Consider the following 11,142-nt stretch of genomic DNA (forward strand, 5'->3'; position numbering starts at 1 on the left):
CTTGCACCTCTTCATCTCCAAACAGCTGAATATTTTCTGAATTTTAGAAAATAGTATCCACAGACTTGGGACATTTTTTGTTTTAGAGAAATTCAGGAAGGAATCAAGCATTCATACAGAGCTAAATGATCTATTTTGGCACAGCCGTGGTGCTTGCAGGAGACACTTATTTTTTTGACTCAGAAAGTGTGTTTGCAGAATGCTTGTCATTCATGAAGAAATAAGATTTTATAGAAGTTTATGCCCCATAGGCAATAAATATGGAATAATATGCTGTACAGAAATATTCCCAAACCAAGGCTCTCTAAGAATATAGGATCAAATTCCAGCATATTTGTGAAGTTAGAAAATATTTTTATGTTAATAAGAATTGCAATTAAAATCTTTAGTCAGACCTCAGGAGAAAAACAATTGCAGTGTTTAAAAAAAGGCTGAAACATTATAATTCCACAGAAATGGCTACAGAAACCATTTGGCTTTCTACTGATCAAACTCTGTCTCCAAGTACTTGCTGCCGCAGACAACAGAAAATAAAAATTAGCAGAGATTTGAACAACAAAATCATGCCAGAATCTTTTGTTTTGTTGCATTTTGCTTGAGGCTCATAACTAGGATGTAGCACCATTATAATTTTGCAAAAGCTTTTTGGACTGAGTTTTGGGGGTGTTTCTGGTCTGCTTTCCCACCCTCTGACATAAACAAACAACCTGCATCTGGTTTTGTATACCGCATTTCAGACTCGCAGCTCCCTAATTCCCACTTTTGTGACTCTGTGCATGCATCAGCCCTGCGAGCTGATGCAAGTGGCTGGAACCTCTTTCTGTACACTATAATCTAACGCACTTAGCGAGCCAATGAATATGTGGCAAAGGAGGGGCTTTCTGGCTCAGGGGCTCTGGCAGGGGAACAGCTGTTGAGCAGCAAATCCTTACCCAGAGCCAGGCAAACACACTCATTCACATCCTCGGTGGCTCTGTGCTGCCAGGGGTGGCAAGGCAGCTGCCCCCCTCCTCCTCTCCCTGCAAAAAGTGAGCAAACTTGCACAGAGAAACAGAAAGGACAACAAACCTCAGCTGTGAGACATTTCAGTAGATCCAGCAATGGCCTGGGTCAGCAATTTCTCCTGGTTAAACCACCTTGCTCTACACGAAGAACGCCTCAGGGGATACTTAAACAGCACTGAGGATTATTTAACCTTCCTGTGCGGGCCCAGACGGAGCCACCTGTTCCTGCCCATGGCTTTGGTGTACTCGGTGATCTTCATCGTGGGGGTGGTGGGCAACTTCTTGGTTTGCCTCGTCATCCTCAAGCACCGCAACATGAAGACGCCAACCAACTATTACCTGTTCAGCCTGGCGGTCTCGGACCTGCTGGTGCTGCTCTTTGGGATGCCCCTGGAAGTGTACGAGATGTGGAGCAACTACCCCTTCCTGCTGGGGCCCGTGGGCTGCTACCTGAAGACGGCTCTCTTCGAGACCGTGTGCTTCGCCTCCATCCTGAGCGTGACGGCTCTGAGCGCGGAGCGCTACGTGGCTGTGCTGCACCCGCTGCGAGCCAAGCTGGCCAGCACGCGCCGCCGTGCCCGCAGCACTATCCTGGCCCTCTGGCTGCTCTCCGTGCTCTTCGCCCTGCCCAACACGGGCACCCACGGCATCGTCCTGCAGCACTTCCCCAACGGCACCCTGCTGCCCGGCTCTGCCACCTGCACCGTGGTGGTGCCCTTGTGGATCTACAATTGTATTGTCCAGGTCACTTCTTTGCTCTTCTATGTGCTGCCCATGGGGGTGATAAGTGTGCTGTACTATCTGATGGGGCTACGAGTAAGTCCTGCTCCAACTGTGCTCAGTGTTGCCTTGGCTCATTCTTGTGTGTTTGTGGCTATATGTGGCTTTTGAGTGAGTTTTGCGCCTTTTTTTTTGGTCGCCCGTGTTTTTCCCCCAGAACAGCAAAAGTGTTTCTCAAACCTCTGAAAATAGTAGATCCAACTTCTTCTCTGGTAAAAGCCTGTTCTGAAATTAAGATAGCTATTAGCTATTAAGATAGCTAATTTACCCCAATCTTCTAATGAAAACTTACCATCACTGCTGCTCACATCTGAATGTTAATGAAACACCCAAGTCTGTATGTTGATTCCAGCCTCTCAGAGATTTACACCTTTGCAGTAGGGACCAGAAAGAAATGGACCAAAAGGAAAATGTGAAAAGAATAAAAAGAAGATGGCTAGTGATTGAATCTTGTGTACTATTTATTTTCCCTTTCCCTGTGACTAAAGAATTTCCATTGCATTATTTTCTTCTTTTCTTTCCCTGGAGCTGGTGGTAATATTCACTTGTTAAAACTCACAAAGCTCATAAACTGAAATGCTACCTTATTGCTGCAGCTAGAAAATTCAGCCATCACTTCTTCACGTAACTACAGCCTTGTTTCACCAGGCTACCTTAGAGCTTATATTCATTCTCTCTTCAGAAATTGAAACTACTTTTGACAAGTATCCATCATGTAAATGTGTGGATAAAACAATCAGGATCACAGTGTTATAAAACTACCTAGCACAACACTGAGATGCACTGCTAATCACAGTGACTTGATGACCACTTTCTTCTCATAAGTTACAGACATTTAGACAATAAAAATGCCATTTTATTGCACTGAATGTAACTTGAAGTTTACAAAGATCTGATCCCATAGCAAGAAAGGGAAACAAATGAACTTATTAAATAATATGCAAGAAACTCAACCAAATCTCTGCTGATGTATATATCATTTTGTTGTGGTGGCTGATATTTACGTTACCTGAAATTATACAGAAGCAATTTTTACTTACCCAGGGAAAAAAATGGATTATCTGCCAGAAATCCACAGCACAGAGCAGATCCTCGAGGCAGTGAATGGGTTAAACTATCCCAAATCTCTGGAGGCTCTTGAAGGGTCTCTTACATAGCTTCAAATACTATTTTGCAAAATTAGACCTGAAGGGAATGAAAGGTGATGAAAACAGAGTTGTTACAAAAAGAAAAAGAGAAATCCCTGAATTTATAGAAGGAAGACTTGAAGGTTGCAATAACTTCTATTTGCAGCAGCAGATATTCCTATACCCCATCCCAGAAGAGAAGCTCAGTACCAGATGAGGGCTCATCCCCCAGGACTTCTGCAAATTCACACATTTGTTCAAGCTGTCTTTCCTAAAGACAGTCATGTTCACTGTTTCTGACTCTGTTTTTCTGTATATCCAGCTCAGACTTCCAAATTTTAACAGGATCCGTCCTGGCTAGATCTGCATTATCTCCAAGCTGCACTAGGCAAGATGATTTCATTTCTTCAACAGAAGTGATAGAAGAATGATGAATATATATCATTTTCCAAGAGGAGACACTTTTTATCTACTCACAGAGGAGGAAATCAGTGAGGCTTTAGCAGCACCCTGCAGTCTCCTGAGTGCCATGTATCACTCACAGAATGTAGTGGAAAAGCTCAGGGTTGATCCAAAGGTTGTACAACAGCTCAAATTCAGCAAACAGAGACATGACCTTTTCATATTCAGACTTTGTAGAAAGGGCATTTCTTCACCATTTTCTCCCTCAAGCTCTGCCAGTGCTGGACAGTCTCAGGATGCAATGCAGATGGGGACAGGGGACCTGCCAAGCAGCTGTGAGAAGGAGCAAACATGGGCCATAGGGTACTTGAGTAAATTTATAATTTAATCCCTTGGAAAATGTAAAAATACATCTCTCTTTTTCACTGGGAAATGGTTGATTACCACATTATCTTCTTGGATATGATTTTAAGGCTTGGTGGTTTGATATTGCAGTGTTCTGGTCAATTGATCAGTCAAGCACCAGAGTAAAGAAGAGGACAGTGATCATTGCACTGTAAACTCGTTAGGCTTGACTGGGGAAGCTTCCTGCTGCCTCCTTCACGGGGTTCCTATCACAGATACCTTATGGACAAATCCCTAAATTATCCAGGCTCCTCAAACCCAGTTCAGCTGTTGAACTACTGGTTGCAAGCCGCAGCCAAAGAGCTGAGGAGGGAGAGGAGAGGGAGGAGATGAGAACACTGGGCAGTAGCTGCTCGTGGAAGTTCATCCCTGGGGCACTGAGTGAGATGGGATGGGATTGCTTGGGGAGAAGTCTGCATTGCAACAGGATTCAGTGCAAGGTCCCTGCCCATTTCTTTCAAACTGATTCCTAAAATGACACAGGTGTAGGTGCGGATCACTGCTTGTCTAAAAGTCATACTCTATTGAACAAGGGTTTCTGACAGCGTAGGCTGGATGATTCTTCTCCCAAGACTCCAGTTTTCTCTTAGTCTCTCATCCCCTCAAAAAAAAAAAAAAAAAATTAATAATAATAATAATAATTTGGATATAGTGGAAACTTTACTTCAGCTGTCTTTGAAGCAAGACAACTTGTTCTTGCCAATGCACATCTGGTCCAGCTTTTATCATCAAATCTATTTCTCCCTCCAAATGCCCAGCTGTTACACACCCAGAATCATCTGTGGATGGTGACTGCCTTTGGCTAATTTCTGCTGAGCCCAGCACAGCTCAGCTAAGGGCACACCAAGGCTGCAGCTCAGCAGCAACTGCTTCAGCCAAACCTCCAAAATATCTTTAGCAGAAGCCTTGTGGGGTTTAAATATCAATTTTTCCATCAGCTTGAGAGAAACTGTTATCACCACTAGTGTCAGACAGGCCAAGGAGTTTACAGAAAACAGTTCCTCTTTTGCAGATTACAGAAAACAGTCATTTTGCAGAGTGGCCTCACTATATTTTTCTGGGGAGAGGTGAGACCCTAATTTCACTCAGCCTTTTGATTTCTGTCGTGAAATGCTGTAGCTAATAAAAATCTGGGAGGAGGGAAATCCAATTTTCAGCTTCTTGCTCCAGTCACTTTTAATCCTCTTGCAGTGAAAGAGTAGCATTCATTTCAAACCTACACAGCCTCATACATCACAGGGATGTAAAAGTACCTTGGCCGGGGTTCTAGCCCTCTCAAACCATTGGCATTAACTCAAGTTACAACCTTTGCCATGGACTCATTTATTTTTTTTTTTTCCTTCCCTGTTTGTAATGTTTCTTTGTTTCATTAAACTGCAGTTGCTTACCTGTTGCACCTTCATCACTTGAGGCTGAAGAGGAGCCTTACAGCATCCTCAAAATGACAGGAGGAAGGGGGAAAATAAAGATACATGTGTCTAATTTATTACAGCATCAGCACACTCTACTCTCTGAGGCTTTGGAATATGCCTGGAATAGATTACTGTTGAGACTGAAAACCACTGAAGGGAATCCAGGGGTTTTAATAAATCTGATCATTCATCAGTAGATGTGTTACAAATCAGCTGAGTCTTTTCCTTAAGCAACTGTGGCTATGACTAAAAGTTACAAGGGGAATAATGTAAAATATGAGAGGCTGAATTGCACTATACATGACTATAATTCCATGTATATGTTTTTCCTCTTATAAATAGAATAAAGGGAACATTGAAAGAAGGGTTCAGTTCATCATCCTTACGGAAAAGTATTATTAATCAGAAAGCAAAGCCACAGTATAAAAGGCAAAAGCAAACAGCACAACTGGCTTGTCTTCACAAGGCTTTCACAAATCCAGAGTGATTACTGTCTTTTCCCTCATTCCTGATATTGTCTCATGTATAATTAGGTTCCAGTTTCTCTACTTGAAAACAGACAAAGTTGTTGGCTAATCAGGAATTCCCACTGCAGGAAGCTGGGACCAAATGGACTTGCCAAATATGATTTCTTTGGTATTCAAACCAATTGCCCTGTTTATGTAAACCTGACCTTTTCATCACAGCACCAGTCTTCTCATCATAAACATACTGGGGATGAATTCCAGGGATGATCAGATTATTGCTCTTCATAAATTATTTATATATTTTTATATTTATAATAATTATATATTTATATAATTATAATTTAATTATAAACATATAATAAAATATATTTCTATTATATTTACATTTTTATATTGATATTTATAATATTTATTCTATTATTCATATTACATTTATACATATATTGCCCTTTTTTTTTGAAGTCCAGGAAAAACTGCTGGAGAAAAATCTGTCCTTGTTGTGCCTGAGCAGTGTGTGGCTAAATCTGTGTGTATCATGCACCCTGCCCATCTGCAAGGCAGAATTTCTGGGGTTTGTTCATTAGATGGGTTGAATATCAACTACTCCCAACACAGGACATGAAACAAACTCCCTTGAATTCCACAGGATTTTTTCCAATGATTACAGCTGTGTTGTACTCAGGCCTCTCTGGGTATTTTTTGGATCATTGGTTTGTGCTTAATTGTGGGGAACACAATTGTGGGGAAAATAAACAAACGAACAATATTTTGCTAGAAGAGAAAATAATGCCTAGCAAAATACTGTTGAAATAGAACAAAAACTGTGAACCAAATACTGACTCATTGAGAAAAGGTAAGTGGGGATTTGAAATGCAAATTTGCTGTAATCTGCAGATTGTTTTGAACCTAAAGTTTCCATGTTTTTTTAGACAAAAACGGAAACTTAAATGCAGGGGGTTTTTTTTGCAATGAGTCCCGAGTGGCCCCAAATTTTGCTTTCTCAAACTACAACTACCAAAATATCAGTCTATATCTGGTGTGGATGTGGTCTCTTGTCTAAGCTGTCCTTTGGTTTCCCTCCTTTTGCCAGTTGAGAGGAGATGAATCTTTGGAAGTGGAGGAGATGGCTGTGAATGTTCAGAGGCCATCCAGGAGATCAGTCACCAAGATGCTGTGTAAGTCCTTCTGTGCTTTATTTACCACGAGCAGGAGTGTGACCAGACCCTGCAGGGTATTGAGCAATTCCATTGGATACAAGAGTTATGAGTAGTTGACATATTAAACAAAAATACTTTTTCTGTTGTACCTGGACTTGCAGGAGTGAAGCATCAGGGGTAACTACCAAAAGAGTAGAAAAAAATTTGCTCGGAAAGCAAATTTTCCTCCCTAGCACAAGAGGAGGGGAGGAAACCTTCATGGCAGATGCTTGCATGGCAATTCTCCAACATCCTTCACTCTAAACCAGCTCTTGCCGCCCTCCAGGGAGGATCCCCCTTTTTCAGAGTGCAAACAATCAATCTTTTACATTTTTACAGAATGTACATCTGGTTTGCATTACACCAAACTGCACCTTGGAGTCAGCCTGGTTTTCTGAGCCTGGAATGGGTTTGGCCTCCACATATACCCCAACATTGCCTGGCTGTTTCCTGCTCTGTTTGAACGTCACCCTGTGTGCATGCACTGGATTATCCAACACAGAAATTAATGGAAAGATTGTTCTTTTAGTTGGTAATGGTAAGACAGAAAGGATGGCAAAGTTTTGAAACTGTGAATACAATTGATACACAAAGTCTCCCATCCAGCTTTATGAGCTCTCTGCCCTGTGCAGGCTGGTGAACCTCCCATATCCTCCCATTTCTGACCTGTTTTCCTTCTCCCCTTTCTCCACACCAGTTGTCCTTGTGACAGTTTTTGCCATCTGCTGGGCTCCATTCCACATAGACCGACTTTTCTTCAGCTTTGTTGTGGAATGGACTGAGCCCTTGGCCAATACCTTCAACTTAATCCACGTGGTGTCAGGTAAAGGTTTCTTCTTCCACTTGCACAGGGACAGGGGAAAAAAAGTATTTTTGAGTGGTTTTACTTGGAATGTGTAGTCATTTATCTTGTAGGGAACATGAGACTTGTGTGGAAAGCCTTCCTGAGGTTTGGTGGGCAGTGATGAGAACTGTGCCTGAATAAAAACTGCAGGCAGGTTTCTGCAGCTTTCAAGATCTGTACATGTTGTCAAAATCACAAAAAATAAAAGGAAAAAAAAGAAAGGATATCATGCATCATTACTAACTCCTTTGAATTCTTGGGCATGTTCAGAAGTAAAGACTGCTGTCATTCAGCTGCTTTTAAGAAGTACACAGGAGCAGGCAGCATCCTCCACAGGCTCTCTGGGGCAAATAGGAAACCTTACCAAATGCAAGAGCCTTACATACTGCTCAGCACTGGGTGATGAAACCAAATGTTTATGGCCCTGCCAACCATAAAATGAAGGGCTTTTCAAAGAGGAATTTTATTTTCAGTCTGCCACGGGAAAACTCTGAATGTGGCCATTAGGCAGCTCAGACAAATCCAATCTTTTGCCATTGTCCTGGTGAGTTGTAGGAAATTAGCTTCCCCTGGCTGGAAGTTATCCTCTGAGAGCTTTGATGGGGCACCAGCTGTGCAAATCCTGCTGTGGGGATGAGGGCAGTGCTGGAGGCAGGTCAGGGCAGCTCAAGAGAGAGCTGGTTCCTGAACAGCTGGAGAGACTGAGCTCCAATTCACAATTTCCCCCACTTTCCTTTCACTGCAGTGAAGCTGAGCTAACCTTGGTGAGACATCCCTCTGCCTGTGCCAGGAAGGCAGCAGAGCTCCACTGCTGCTGTCTCCACCCTTGCATCCAAGCTTAGTGGAGCTGTACAGGCAATAAAGAGATTTTCCTCTTCTGAGATAGTTTCACACACAAACAAATGTCTTTCTCTTCCCCCCACCCTTATTCTCCCAGGTGTTTTCTTCTACCTGAGCTCTGCCACAAACCCCATCATTTACAACCTGCTGTCCCAGCGCTTCAGGATGGCTTTCCTCAGTGTGATTTCTCCTTGCTGCAAGCACTGTGCCCCTAAACACCCCACCTGCAAGATTTCATCCCAGAAGAGCATGTTTGCGATTGGGGACCACAATCTCATGGACTCTGCTGAAAACACGAGCCTCCCTGGCACTCACAGGACATCTGTCAGCAGCTCTCAGCTCTCCACTGGCCTGTGACTTTCTGTGCTGTGATCCAGGTGAGAGAAAAGCTTAAGAAAATTAAGAAACTAAAGCAGAAGAAAACTTCCTAAAGAGTGATTTCAGCAAGAATTGCTCAGGAGGTGTCCCACTGAATGAACAAAGGAGGAGGCTGTATTTAGGGTGGGTTAGGGAGGCACTGTACTGCCCCCAAGCCAATGGGAGGGCTGGAAATGGGAGTTTGCCCACAGCAAGTTGTGCCAGCAAAGAGCTGCTTCGAAAGGTGAGAGACACTCCCAACACTGCCAGCACAGGAGAGAGAATCAGCTTGGCCAAGCCTTACCAAACAGCTTCTTGTGTAGCAACCAAAACATCAGGTTTTACTTATTTTGAAACAGGACAATTTCCTGTATAAGCTTTCTCTCCCCACTTCTAGCTTTAGGTAAGCCAGGCCCACTTCCCTCTGGTATAACATTCTGAGGTATGGCTGTTGCAACCTCTGCTGTCAGCATTGGCAAACAGGCAAGAATGAGAGCAGCTCAGAGCTGGGCTGATAAACCCCAGCTACCAGCAACAGCTGTTTCTGGGCCAGAGGAACCAGGGAGCCAACAACTGTAAAATAAATGTAAAGCAAACTTTTGCTTTCTGAGCTTCTTATCATTCCTTCAGCCTTAGATATTTATGTGCTGTCTCCACCAGTGAAGCCCTGTGCTTGTGCTTCAGCAGGCTTCACTGCTCCTGCACCAGGTGGATTGCAGAAGTCAGAGATCCATGTGGATCAGCAATCACCAGGAAGGAGCCTGGACAGCACTCACAACAGAGGGAATTGGGACAAACCTTATATAAGGGCAATAAAAAGGGAAGTTTTGCATTGATAATGCATCTATTAAATTCAGTTTTTGCCACAAAGCACAATATAAGGTCTGAAAAACTTTCCTGCATCCCTGTGGTGCAAACAGATCCTGAAGGCAGTACACCCATATCCAAGTGACAAATTCCTGACTGCAGGGACAGGACCCTACAGAATTTTGCCAAGGGAGGGTTCATTGTGTGATAGAGAATTTTGTAAACCTCTGTCTCGCACATTTCAAAGCCTGTTCATTGTGTTCCAGGGAAATGCTTCCTGTGTGCATCCTGACACAGGGCTGGGTTTGGTCCCCAGGCTGGGCTCAGGCTTGGCACGCACTGCCACAGAGAATCATCCCAGAGTGTCACCAGGGACTGGCACTCACTTACACAGCCAGAGAACACAGAGCTATCACAGCAAATAACAGCATTAGCTCCTGGAAGATGATACACTGTGTGCATAAAGACATTTTCCATTCTGGTCACAGGGGATCCAGATGACATTTCCTACCAAGGAGGAAGGGACTGTGCTCCTGATTACCACAGCCTCTTTCTCTGTTTGCCCCAAAGTTTTCTGTTTGATTCTCACTGTGGGACTCCAAGGTGGGAGACTCATGGCAGCTGGAGACTGCCCTTTTCCTGGAGCATGAGGGGAATATTTTCAGACTCTTTTTACCACCTGCAGTCTTGAGAAACAAGCCTTGGAGAGGGGAAGAGCCTCACACAAGCCCTTCAGAGAAAAGGCCATTCCTGCTCCCTCAAGACACAGCTGAAATGTTTTGCCACCCCCAAGTGGACACTTGCATTTTACCAGTGACATTTCTAAGCAGAAATTTTGCATTATTTTTCCCTCTGCCAGAGATTACAGTGTGTTTTCCCTCTGGGCAGGCCATGGCAGTGGTGCCTTGCTGCCCAGGTCCCTGTTCTGCTGCCTGTGCATTGCTCCAGGCTCTGTGATCCTACCTGGGAACCACCTGGGCAGTGCCTGTGCTGGATTTCCTCCCTCACCCTGTGCCTCCCTTGTGCAGATCCCTCACAGAGCCCTGGGGTTTTCCTCCCTGTCCCAGCTGTGTGAAATCTGTCCTAGACACCAGCCAAAGGGGTGAGGAGACAGTCACCATCCAGCATGGGCTGGAGACATTCCTCTGCCAGCTTTTGTGGCTCTTTCAATGCCTTTTATGCATTTAGGGTGAGACAGCACCTTGTGCTGGTGCAGAGAGAGCCAACCCTGAGTGAGAGACACCCTCGAGTGATACCTTCTCTCCTCTCCTCTCCTCATGGGACAATCCCAACCTTCAGCTGCAGAGCCCAGGGCTGGGACATGCATCCCTTGACTTGCAGGTGAGCACAGAAACCTGCAGAGAAAGGTTGGGGGGTGAAGATTTAATGTGACCTTAAACAAAGTGGCCATGGTTTTGTCCCAAGGGAAGAGAAAAGTTTTTGTGAAGAAGGGGAAGAAGAGGTGGGAGGAATGTGCATGGATGGAAAAATTTTAGAAGAG

General features: G+C 44.0%; 1 protein-coding gene across 1 annotated transcript; it reads left to right on the forward strand.

Annotated features, from left to right (window-relative positions):
- Positions 1–1,100: 1,100 nt before the first annotated feature.
- Positions 1,101–8,834, forward strand: NMUR2 (neuromedin U receptor 2). The gene is made up of 4 exons (XM_059860411.1): positions 1,101–1,820; positions 6,688–6,772; positions 7,491–7,616; positions 8,575–8,834. Exons 1-4 carry the CDS (start codon positions 1,101–1,103, stop codon positions 8,832–8,834), a joined length of 1,191 nt encoding a protein of 396 aa, XP_059716394.1.
- The last annotated feature ends 2,308 nt before the right edge of the window (positions 8,835–11,142 follow it).

The sequence above is a fragment of the Haemorhous mexicanus genome, chromosome 15 (genome assembly GCF_027477595.1).
Source record: "Haemorhous mexicanus isolate bHaeMex1 chromosome 15, bHaeMex1.pri, whole genome shotgun sequence".
Lineage (NCBI taxonomy): Eukaryota > Metazoa > Chordata > Aves > Passeriformes > Fringillidae > Haemorhous > Haemorhous mexicanus.

What these genes read in the sequence shown, in the direction of transcription:
- NMUR2 (XM_059860411.1), top strand. Translation starts at nt 1,101, where the DNA reads ATGGCCTGGGTCAGCAATTTCTCCTGGTTAAACCACCTTGCTCTACAC. An exon ending in ATCAGTCACCAAGATGCTGT is followed by an intron (nt 6,773 to 7,490) that starts GTAAGTCCTTCT and finishes TCTCCACACCAG; the next exon opens with TTGTCCTTGTGACAGTTTTT. An exon ending in CTTAATCCACGTGGTGTCAG is followed by an intron (nt 7,617 to 8,574) that starts GTAAAGGTTTCT and finishes TTATTCTCCCAG; the next exon opens with GTGTTTTCTTCTACCTGAGC.